The following is a 12,753-nucleotide window of genomic DNA, read 5'->3' as shown; positions in this document are numbered from 1 at the left end:
TTGGTGCTTGTTGTATTTTGTGACTTATCAATCAGGGATCAATGAATATGATGCAGAGCAGAGTGCTGTGCTTCAGAGTGCTATCGATCGGCTGAAGTCTTTGGGTTCAAGCCAGTTCTCATTAGTGGTCTCTGTCCTATCTGCTCTCTGTTCTCTCTCTCCTGCTGACATAGGTGACTGCTGATTGGAACGGATGACGGTCCTAAGTGCTTTGATAGAAATATATTGATCACAGGTCATTTACACAGTCGCCTGGAAAGACACAAAGCACCCGTGAAAGCAGACAGCTCCTCTCAAACATGTGAAGTGTTACTTTTCAGGACAGGGTTTGATCAGTTGCTCCCGGTGCCCCTGTGAATGATGCCACACAGGGCAGCTTTCTACTGTGAATAGGGTGGCAGGATAGTGACCTCACAGCGAGACTGAATACATCACAACCAAGGAGTCAGAAATTCAATCTCCATCATTTCCCCATTGGCAGTGTCCTTGTGCAGAACATTGACCTCTTACCTGCATTGAAATGCAAACATGAATGTATGAATGTTTCTATGTATGTAGGTGTTGGGTTATAATATGATTAATGATGATGTTTTTCTCGCTTAGCAAAATTGTGATCTGTTTCCATTTTCTAAACCTATGAGTTTAAGTATAATATGTATGAAATTCTTGATCAGCAAAGTCACAAGTAACCACAGTCATCAAAAACACACAGTGTGTAACGTAAAGTACTTCTCTCAGAACTGAGATCTTGTATGAATGGGCAGGTGGTTCAGGGTTGTTTCCCTGCTGTCTTACCTCTGGACCGTTCCACATGGTGGCTTTAGGCCCGGCCCTGGAGTCACTGACCCTGGCTGAAAATCCCAGTTTTAATCAGTGCTTCTCTTCACACCTGCAGCACCATCCCCGCCGCTTGATGCACTTAATGAGTTACGCCTCAGCCCAGACCAAACCACAGCTCCTGCTGCTAGACTCTTCACACCACAAATAGCAGAGTGGTGGTACGAACAACAACCACCATCCTGGCAGACGAGGCTGAGGAGTTCTTAAAGGCTTTGGGGGAGGGGGGGATATCTCTCCCCTGACACTGTCTTCTCTTACAAGTTAATGGAATTATATTGGAGAAATAGAAGAAATGTTATTGTTATTGTTTTGTGGGCTTTTAATTTGTCACGCATGCTCGATGTTCTTTGCAGGTATCGATAGGAAAGGTTAGGTTATTCGTTTTCCTTGATAATCAGGTGTTTTACAACGATTGCCTGTGCCTGTTTGGTGTCTCTCCTGATTGCCTATTTTCCACACACACTGCTATTTCTGAAAGTTTGAATATTTTATCCAAGCTATTCCAACTTTGAAAATTAACTTTGACTAGGGGGGCGTGCTTGTGGCTTAAAGATAATCACATCAAGGGCAAAGACCCCGACCTGTTTGTGCATCAATACGTTTCTGTTAAGTGAAAAGCACTCGATCGGCAATTGTTGTCTTGCCTTTTGTGGGCATGTGAATAGCTCCTTATTGATTGGAAGCAAAATGTTTTTAATGTTGTAGATGAGATTTCTGGATTGCCAACTAATGGGAAGATGGAAGCTCACTGCAATCTATTTTCAAGTCAAGTTCCAAATTGAAAATCTTTACAGGCATAATTAAGGCTTATTTGAAAGCAATGCCAAAAGTTTTCCAATGCTTCTTATTTTTTTTCCTCCCGTCCAATCCTGACTGTTATGTGTAAATACGCAGACACACACAGAATGGTGATGAGTCTATGCAGAAAAGTAATGCATATAAAATAGAGAGCAGTATTGATGTTTTATCTGACTAAGAGGCAATGAAAAAAGATGTCAATGAAATTAGGAATGTAATGGTCTTTCACAAAAGTAGGCAGTTTAATAATATTTACTAAGCCATTTTTCACTGTCTTTTGTGTTCCACTTTCATCATATCTCAATGGACAATCTGTCTGTCTGTCCTCTGGTTAGGGTGCAAGGTCAGTAAGTATCTTGCTCAAGGACATGTCAACATGAGCGACCATGCTGGGGTTCAAACCCGGGTTCCTCCAACTGGGGGGATGACCTGGATTTCACATAGCATTGTATGTGGATGTTTCAAAGAAGGCTGCACTGAGATATTATTCAAATGCCCTCACAGGACTCGGCAGAGGCCTGGAAACAGACTAAAGGAACCTTGCTCGACCTTCTGTGGAGCTTGCTTTAGATTTACTAGATTAATGATTAATCACTTGCTTTCATGGGCATCATAGTAGACAAATAGCAATCTTTTACTCTCAGTGATGCGTATTAACATTTTCAATGTGTTTTCAATGCTGTACACCCACACTTGAAATCAGCTTCTTTGGAGCTCTATGCATAATACATGACTTGTTGTCTCCTGTATATTGAACAGTTACCATGAACATTTGAGACTCATATGTGAAGGGAGTTGAGGGTTTCTTGGATTGCCAGTAAAGATGACTATTCTTGTTCGCTTCAGGCAGTCCAGCCATGGCCTTTACGGTTGTGTTAAGGTCATACAGTTTTGATTATAGACTGTTCTGTGCTTCCTGCTGCAATACCATTAAACAGCCGTCCCTCCGGCTCCCGGGACTCAAAGGACTGTTTTCCATCCCTCCTGGCTCTGCTCATACCTCATTAGCTAATTCACTAGTACCTCTGGTATGTGAACCACCCATGGTATATGCAGGGCCCTCTGGTTGTTTGCAGAATAACTCTTTAGTTGAAATCTATGTATATTATGTTACCATGGCAAGGGACATTTTGAGCTCAGCCTCTGCATTTCAGTATCATAGTATGATGTTTTCCAAGATAGCCTCTGAGCCTCTAAATCATCTTTGAACAAATGAACACACAAGTGGAAGATTGGATTACACTATTTCTCTGCTTTTCACAATGAAAACAATGAAGAAAATGCACAAACATGGGTTGATAATTACAGAGTTCCACAATGTACCGTCACAGTATTGTGCCGAGGCCTATAAACAAAAGCTAACATCTTGCCGTGTTTGTTTTCCCAGTTCATGTGAAAGCTGGAACCTGTGAGGTAATTGCCGCACACCGCTGCTGCAACAAGAACAAGATCGAAGAACGATCCCAGACTGTCAAATGCTCCTGCTTTCCTGGACAGGTGGCGGGAACAACAAGAGCTGCTCCATCTTGTGTGGACGGTATGCCAGGCATTTCATTATATTGTTTGGTAATGATCTGAGACTGACTATTGATTAAGCCAGATATGTAGCACAGGGCACACAGCAATGTCACACCTGTCACTGAGGCTCAGTCCTTATTTCTGTCATTATTTCGCTCCAAGTGGTTTATTGTAAAAAAAAAAAAAAAAAAGATCATGATTCTGCTGAAGTGCGTCTTTAAAGGATTTTTAACCTTCAAAATCAAATCACCCACAGGTTCATTCATTCATCCTCCCCTCTCACTGTTGTTGGCCATGAGGCGGTATCAGACCTTGTGTGCAGTGAAGAAGAAAGCAGGCCGGGTCATTTAATATCATGTCAAAAGTGGACTCTGTTACAGGTGAATCGATCCCCGTCGCCTCTTATCACTCTAATGGCTCTGACAGGGGCTTCCTCTATTTTGACAGGCGTCCTTTCACTTCAGAAATGTCAAGGGACATTGTCTCTGGCCTGTAGGCGTCCCCCGAGCAACTTAAGACCTTAACGTGCCAACCTGTGCTGGGCGCTTTATTACCCGGCCTACATACACACATACACCCTCCTCACACCGATAACACCTGCTCAACGCCCTGTAATTCACTCCTGAAGGTACATTGGGTTGGAGTGACGGTTCAGCTGGAGATCAAAGGAGGCTCCTCTCGCTCACATCCACAAAGATAATTGCCCGCGGTCCATTCTCAACGTAATCCTGCTTTTATTTTCCTCGCAGCGTCCATAGTTGCACAGAAGTGGTGGTGCCAGATGCACCCATGCATGGACGGGGAGGAGTGTAAAGTGTTGCCAGATCTGAAAGGATGGAGCTGCAGTACAGGAAACAAAGTGAAGACAACCAAGGTGGGTGACAAACATTTCTGTGGTCCTTTTTAAATAAGGCTTAAGAAAGGATTCACAAGTTTTATGTTTAATTGGTGTTATTGAAGCAATTGTCTTGTTTTACACAATTAAGAAGACACCATTAATCAGTAATTAATCATTAATTTAAAGTCATTTAACCTGCAGTCATAAATTTAAGTAAGTTATCATTGAATGGAATTTGATTCAGATCCACTCCAACCTGGCAACCACAAATTATTATCATGAATTAGTGAAAGACTGATAAATGATTGCATTGAACAATTACCTTTTAGTTCATCTCATAAATGCTTTATAAAGTCTGTCTGATTTTGAATGTGTTGTGTGTGTACATGTAAACATTAAGCAGACACACACAATTATGCTTTTACTCAAGGATCAACATTAGAAGGGGGTAATGTTCAGGTCAGGGCGCTCAGTAGGTAGAAACAGATGGAAGTATTGCAGAGAGAATGGAGAGGCTGTTTAACCGTGAGACAGATGGAGAAGTAAACACCATTTAAATGGGAGGTTGTATGTATGTTATTGAAGGTTTTTACTCAATGAAGGTCTCACTCCAGTAGAAAGTGTCAAGTTCACTTCAGGTAATGTTTGACAAAACTACTCTCCATAAATGTCTGAGAGTATTTGGTTGATTATATTTGACGTAAATTGAGGTGGATGGTAATCTCTCCATTTATAACTTCTGGATGCTTTTTTGTATCTGATCCACTTCCACATGTTAGAGTTGAAGCTCTTTTTCAAACGTTTTAGATTCAAGACATTTCGACCAATTATCTCCTTGTTCGTGTTAATTCACCCCTTTTATGTACCGCCGTCAGTCTGCTGTGATTTATCAATAGCACTCTGTGTACAAATGGAAAGCGGCGTGCTGTCTTGGCTTGAATACTGTCTCTTCTGTACAGACTCTCAATAGTAATTAGCTTCTCAATGCCACATCATGCCTTTCACACAAGCGCACATAATTATTGAAAAGACCCCAAAGGTTAAGTTTGTACAAGAATCAAATATCTTTATTAGTTAAATAGCTTTTCTGTAGATGGCCTGAGACAAATTATTCAGATCACAATTTCTTCTGAATGATGTCTTTCTAAATTAATGTGATATATAATACTTCTGTCAGTTATTGCATCTTTTCAATATTTTCCTAGGTGTAGTGTTAAATTGATAAACTATATAAATAAGTTATTTTTCCCGTCAACTAAACTGAAAATTGAAGAACTAATTTTCATAATACTGCCATCAGTTTTTGCTTTAATAAGCAAAGACTGATGTCAGTTATTCTAATTAACAGGGAGTCAAGATTTGATCAAACTATGATGAGACTCTTTGCTCTCTGTTTGTGGCCAATGTGTGAAATGCAGAAGTATGAAACAACTTTGTGAATGGAAAATCACAAATCACCTGTGTGCGCTGTGAGACAACACACTGTAGAAATGACATAATGGTTTGTGGCTGTGTGAAAAAGCTCACTTGTGTAGAGCTCGTGGTTTGGGTATGAGGGTGAGAGCGGTGAGAGAGAACAGGCCTGGGTTGGGTCTTGCCTTTAGGAAGTCAGAGCAGGCTTCTCATGACTTCAAAAGTGTCAAGGAGAAGCAAAACAAAGGCAAGTGAAGGCAGAACACAGATAACGAAAAACAAACAAAAATCCCCCCAGGAAGCCAAATTGTTGAGTGGGATGTGCTGAAGCAGCCGAAGAAGGTTTCAAACCGAACCACTTTTAAAGATTAATAGAGGTTATTCGGACTCGTGTTCTGGGTTTCAGGGTGTGGCAGACCTGAAGTGAATGGTAGGTAGGAGGCTGGGAGGGTGACACAGTGGGCCCTGAGCCATCCATCACGGCCTAGTGTTTGACTCACCAAACGCCTGTAGTTGAGCTGCCTCCTCCATAATTCATAGATACAGGAGACCTGGACGAAGCAGAGCTTTTTATTTTAGCCGGGTTAATAATTCATGTCCTCTCGCACAGCCACGGGAAGGCAGAAACAGTGGCAGAGACAAGTCGGGGTCCAGGTGGCTAGTAGAAGGCGTCAGAACTTTGACTCTTTTGATATGCTGGTCCGCGGGGGATGTCCGCAGCCCTGGTGCCTCCCATGGAGAGCCAGCATGGGACGGTGTGTGTGTGTGCATCAGTTTGTGCCATGGCTACCTGCACAATTAACAGTAGCTGGTCCTGAAGGAGATCAGGGTCTTGAGGATGACTGATGTGGCATTGGTGCAATGTACTGACAGAAGGTTTGCTGCAATGCTTCACTGAAGTAAGAGAAGCAATGCTACAATGAAAGAATAATTCATTACAACTACAAACAGACAGGTATTTGAAGTGAAGTCAACAGGGTTATCAACTATTCATTGTGATGAATGGTTCCTGTCATGAGAATCTGTAGAACTGGAGATTTGAAGTTTCTGTGGGAATTTATAGACTACAAGTCTTGTTTATGAAGCCTTATGTGTAAGTGGTTTAGTCATGTTGAATTTGACTCAGGTATGTTTACCCCTTGGCACAATGGATTGGTCTAGTTTTAAACACAGTAATCACACTCATGTGGACCAAGCCAACCACACCAAGAACCTTTGGAGGAAGGGGTCTTGATAGAGTCCCTAAATGAGTCAATTGTGGTGTGAAAATACACTGCACTGCTTCTGAATCAACTACAAGGCGATCTATTGATTTGGTTGTAGCATTGCAGAGGTGGAGTGAGTGTGTGTGTGTGTGTCCATCACCACGGCTTCCAGTCGTAAAAAATGCACAAATTCTGAAAACTAGCTCATAAGATCTGGCATAAGAAGACATTGGAGCTGACACAAGTTACTTTCACACATCCATATTTTGCACATTTCACATTTTGTGTGAAGCCCTTTAGGAACTCTAAAGGGGTTCATCATACACATTTAATTATATGAAAGCATAATTTATGAATGAAAAGGTTTATTTGTAGTTAACATAAGTTTCAGGTCATATTTCCCCCTGTGTGTGTGTGTGTAAACAGCTGCAGTACACACCACATACAGTGCTATAAATCCTTTCTTCTTTGATGTCCAGTTGTGGAATTGCTGGTAAAAAATGATGACATCGTCTCACCTCATGATAAAGTCACATCAATAAATCAGAGGCCTTAACGCCTTGCAGGCCATTCTCGGACAACTTCACTCATTCCCTCTTTCTCTCCATGTCCAAGAGCTGCTAGTTTTATAGTCCTGCTGGTAATGTCAAGAATTATAACCCCAGCAGCTCCTGCTTTTCACTTCCAATCCATCAGAGGGTTGAAGGCAAAAGAACCACAGAGGCTTTTCCCTCGACAGCTCCTGACATTAATAGACAATGTGTTGAGCTTTGATGATGGATCGTCATCTGCTGCAGATATTTTTTTAGGACATAATGAAAACATGCTTGGAATTTATGTATCACATATTATAATGAATCAAGTATGAGGGCTCTTACTATGACTTGCATGGGAATGGACGACTGCACTGTTATTTTGATGAATGAAAAGGACCTTTTCCATGCGCCTGGTAGGCTAGTGCTCCATTATCACCTGTTGTGTAATTCGCATTGTCCTTCGCATTGTCCTTCTCTCTAAAAATGTCCAAAGGAGTTTTGTGAGACAAAACTGAAACCCTGTTACTCTCTTGAACTACTGAACTGTTGGATAATGCAAGTTAATTGGTGGAGTGGATTTATATGCATTTCCATTGGAAAGCACAACAGCACTGGGACACTCTGAACTATCCACACATGGATCAATACCAGGACCCAACACCCCACTTTCAGCAGTTGGCATGGTTGCATACAAATCATTAACCGTAGAACCAAATGTCACCATGAACAAAATAGGATAACAAGCAGCAAATACCGTAGCAACCACAGACTTAACACTGCCAAGCATAGGAGAGATGTCATGTGATGCTGTGACGCAGGTGATGAAGGTCTGCGATCATCTCAGCATCAAAGTGCTTAAATTAGCAATAATCAATTTTCGCCCACTGACCAAACACTGTGATTATGTCCAACTAATCAGTGTGAATTCACTGTTATTGCTTGTGCATGTCCTCAAGAAAGAGTGTGTGTGTGTGTGTGTGTGTGTGTGTGTGTGTGTGTGTGTGTGTGTGTGTGTGTGTGTGTGTGTGTGTGTGTGTGTGTGTGTGTGTGTGTGTGTGTGTGTGTGTGTGTGTCTGTGTGTGTGTTTGTGTGTGTGAGAGAGATGCTGCCTCTTCTGTTTCTGATCTCCTCAGCTTTGGTGCAGAGGAGGGATTATGTTTTATGTTTCTATCCTCACATTGCGCCCTGGTGGCTCCAGATTGACAAAATATGCACCACCACCTGCATAGCAACAGTGTGCAACAGGCATTTGCGTCACGTGTAATCCCAGCCTTAAAGTACCACTCAAAAGAAACAACTTTGCTGTGGAAAACCGAGGCCCTCAGAGGTTGAACTGTTCGGGTTTTGATCACCTGCTGGCATTTCCCTCCTTCAGGTCACATTGCCAACTTCGTCAACAAGATGAGATACAGGAGAGACGACCACGTTAATGTCACTGACACTGAAGCAACTGCTGTGCTAGATTAGATTTATTTTGACTTTATACTCTCAGACACGCGCTTCATCAAAGCATATTTTAATAGTTAAATGGCAGAATTATTGTGTGGAGAGGCTGGAAAGAGCTAATTCATTCCATTGATGATTGATTTGTTTCTTATGGCTCATTAAGACGTTACTAGAGGCTGAAATTGAATCATTTTCAATTTTGAATTTCAGGGCAACGTGACAGCTTGATAATGTGTCTAATGGTGTTGGAAAACACATGGAATCAAACATGTAAAATGCACAAGGTTATAGTTTTCCTCTGTTCTGTATCTTTTTAATATTGCAGTCGCTTTTCTGTTCTGTGCATGTTGCCTGTCTCAGCTCGTTTGTTCTTCCCCTCTGTCCCCGGTGTGGTGACTTTCCTCTTTTAAAGCCGTCCTTGTATTTATAGGATCTGCTCACCTACACAGGTGTTCCTAGTTTTTCACGATAATTAGACCTTTTCTTGGGGTTGAAGGTGGGTGGAACTTTGATGGGAATTTGCTGAGGTCTCCATAAAGTCTATTTTTTGTCCTTTTCTCTCTGGATTCCATAACACATTGTCTGCAACTCTTTAGATGCATAATTAGATCAGCTGATTCTAAATTTGCAGGTCCAAATTGGCCATTAATGAGAAATTGCGCAAGAGTGATGCGGACAAGTGTGAAAGATTTGTATAAAAGGTGCAAATTGCCCTAATAGGTGTAACAGGGTGACAGGGAGAGTCATGAAGATGTCCAGCATGTGTACATGGCCACACACACACACACATGGCCTAAAAGAGGTCTAATCAGTAAAATAAGCAAAACAAAACAAACACCTGTGTAACTGCTAGGTGGAGTGCAGTGATCAAAACATATTTTCTTTGGTGAGTATTCCATGTAACCCATGATGCATGTAAATGAGTCTGTATCAACAACTGCAGCAAAATCAAACATCATCCACATTCACACCCATGGTTTTTCACACTGAAGTGAAAATTAATATGTGGCTCCCCAAACAGCCAGCAGCCTGTGTTTCTACTGCAGCTCAAAGGAACAAAATATCTAAAAATATTCTAATAATTCACCCCGGTCTCTTCTTGTTTAGACTGTTGAGACCTGTCCAACTGCTCACTGAATGACAAGTTATGGGCAAATACTCACACATGAACGTGTGTGTGTGTGTGTTTGTGTGTGTGTGTGTGTGTGTGTGTGTGTGTGTGTGTGTGTGTGTGTGTGTGTGTGTGTGTGTGTGTGTGTGTGCGCGCGCACGCACGCTTTGGAGGGCAAGTCAAAAAGTTACTTGCGTTCCACTTTTAAAGGGCAAACTAACAAGGAACAACATTCACCTGCTTTATTAATAGAATATGCTTAAAATGAGACTCACACAAATGTATCATGTACAATCTATCAGATTAATATTCATGCTGATGTCTCAGAACATTTATGCCAGCAGAACTCCATCATGAATAATAATATCCACCATGTTTGCATGACAGTCATTGAGTGTGACATGACTGCATTAAAACTGACTTCTGGCTGCTCACTGTCTTCACACTTTTGCTGTGTAACTATTTTTATTACTCCAAAGATGTATGAATGATGGATATCCCGATTGGGAATTTACACCTTGAATGTGTCACACTCGTGACATGCAGATGTCTTCCGGTGTCACTTGTGCCGCACCGCAGAAAACAAGGTGGTGTTGCTTGTTTTGTTTTTTTCCAGAGTTAATAATGATTGATTGCAGATAGAAGCAATTTATGGTAGCAGCAGGTCACCTTAATCCATGTTGACAAAACTGTTGTGCTTGTCAACGGGATCCTCAATTCTTTGGAACTTATTGAATTACTATTTTAGTATTTTTTGGCAAACTGGATCTGAGTGTATTTAATGTCTAAGTAGCTCTTTATAGATATAAGGAGATTTATTTCACTCTCAGTGGCCAGTGTCACACTATAGCTCATTTACATCTTCTATTATCGTGAGAGCTCTCTCAGGATATGTTATCTACTGTTACCGACATAAGGAAAAACGATAATTCATTCAAGTGTAAATGCTCGTAGAGGACATAGGATAGAAGGCAGAGGATAAACTTATTGCCCCCTCAGGGTAATTTTGGCATAGCTGCATTGACATACTTGCTCACATCCCATTCAGTCACATACAGTTGGTACATTTAGCTAAAACACAATAAAGGAAGGGACCAGAGTAGAATAAACATTTAATCAAAGATGGAGTCAGACTCATCAAAATTTGGTGAAGAAATAAATGTAAGATCAATGAAAACCACATTGGACAGGAAATTATTGGGTCTCAATCACAACTATTCTGGTGTAAATCCATTCTGTCAGAGGTGAGACACATTAGTGAGCTAAAATCAGCCCTGACTGGTTTAGAAAACAGTTTTGAATCATGATTTGTGACTTGCCATACATGCATGTACATGCACCTGTTGTAGATGAACGTCATCCTTGGAGCAAGTATCCAGTATGTATGTATCCAGATTCAGAGATCTCATCCTAATCAATGTGCAAAGGAAGGTTTTTGAGAAATAATTTATGCCTCTGCAACCATTTGCACATTCTCTTTCCTAACCCTGTTTTCTCTCCCTCTCATCTACAGGTCACCCGATAGTCCTGCGTTTCCAGGATCCCCTTGTTTGGAACGTTACTTTGACCAACACCGTAGGACATTTGGAATATGATGTGTTTTGTGGATTGGTGGAAGCCAGCGACCAATAAGGACAATAATCATGGACATTCCACTCAAGGATGGGAAAAATGAGCAGGGAAAGATGTCTGACTTTAGATCCTGCGTCAACAGTAGCTGTCTCTGGACCATACTGCCCACCAAATTCCTCTTTGTATAATAGTTTTATTGCTATGGACTAGAAGACCTCAAAGCTATTTATTGAGTAAAAGGCTGTGGATTACAAACGTAAAAAATACGAACAAAAAAAGAATCACCCTTAAAACAAAACCATGTGACGTGAAACTTTTGTGTTATTTTCCTGCCACAAAGAGCTACAGGACTCTTGATGCATATCTGTGTTGGAGATCTAACGAGATTATAAGCATTTTCATTCCTTTTAGCCTTATAGAGAAGAAATCTCATCTTTTTGAATCTATCTAATCTTTTGGCTTTTTCTTAGGCCATTATGTCTTCATTTCAAAAGCTGATGCATTCAAAGTTAGATGCCATGACAACAAAATACAGAAAATTAAATGTAATCATATTGGACTACAAGTCACCGCGATTTAACACAGCTGAGTTCTGCTGAGATGTTTTAATGGTATCTGTTGTTTTCAAACCCTGGTGACAAACATTGATTTTAAATGTCAATATTATATCAATAAATCTAACTAAATGGAAACAGCTGCATTTACAAATTTGGGTTCTTTACATGGTCAGTAGTACTTAAGAAGGGCCGGTTGGGGCAGTTGAGACACTGTTTAGCTCTCAGGCTAAAACAACTGATCCATTTCATTATCAACCTTTTGAGGGATTCAGGCAGTAATGTGAAGAAACAAGCAATGAGAGGAACAAGAATGCAGTGGAGGAGGATTAGGGAGCCCCGGCGTGATGCTGGTGACTTTCCCCTATAACCTGCGGGGGTCAAGGACAAATTACATGTCTGTCTACCCTGAAACATACATTATATGCACCTTGGCTGTCATTACTGATGTCGACATGCAGCTCATTTTCCCTCCCTGCAGAAGCCAAACAGGTTAGAGGTGTATGGCTGTGAAGAGGCAGGAAACAGTTGGAGACATGTTTATATTCCTCCTGTATGTGACATTTTCACTTTAGAGACACGAGACATGGTGCAGTGTATATAAGAGGAGGACTTTCCTCTGATGTAAGAATAAGGGACATATCTGAAATGTAAATTTTCTTTATACCTGTCACCTTTGTGCCAAGACATCAGCATAAGAATTGCAATCAAAGAATTCTTTGAAAGTCTTGCTGAATCTGATTTAACATAAAGTATAAATTACATAAATCCACACGGTCGCAAGCAGAGAATATACTTGTTATGAGGTTATGTCTAAACAAACCACAGCTTTATGGGGGATTTCATGTTTACTCAGTCAAATTACGTCTGTAATTGAAACAGTGCATTCACCACAGAATGCTCCTCATACAGAATGTAATTA

The 12,753-nt window shown here is 41.0% G+C and overlaps 1 protein-coding gene across 1 annotated transcript in view; it reads left to right on the top strand.

The window, feature by feature from the left end:
• Positions 1–11,907, top strand: part of tafa3a (TAFA chemokine like family member 3a) — a 61,149-nt gene extending 49,242 nt beyond the window's left edge. Inside the window, exons 3-5 of the mRNA XM_076141194.1 lie at positions 3,026–3,175; positions 3,906–4,030; positions 11,219–11,907. Of these exons, the coding sequence (XP_075997309.1) occupies positions 3,026–3,175; positions 3,906–4,030; positions 11,219–11,230 (287 nt within the window). The 3' untranslated portion in view covers positions 11,231–11,907. The remainder of the gene's footprint in view (positions 1–3,025; positions 3,176–3,905; positions 4,031–11,218) is intronic.
• Positions 11,908–12,753: the final 846 nt, after the last annotated feature.

Source organism: Genypterus blacodes, unplaced genomic scaffold (assembly GCF_046128005.1).
Source record: "Genypterus blacodes isolate CSIRO-AG114 ecotype Tasmania unplaced genomic scaffold, CSIRO-AGI_Gbla_v1 ptg000017l_1, whole genome shotgun sequence".
Lineage (NCBI taxonomy): Eukaryota > Metazoa > Chordata > Actinopteri > Ophidiiformes > Ophidiidae > Genypterus > Genypterus blacodes.
This window is presented reverse-complemented; position numbering and strand designations above follow the sequence as displayed.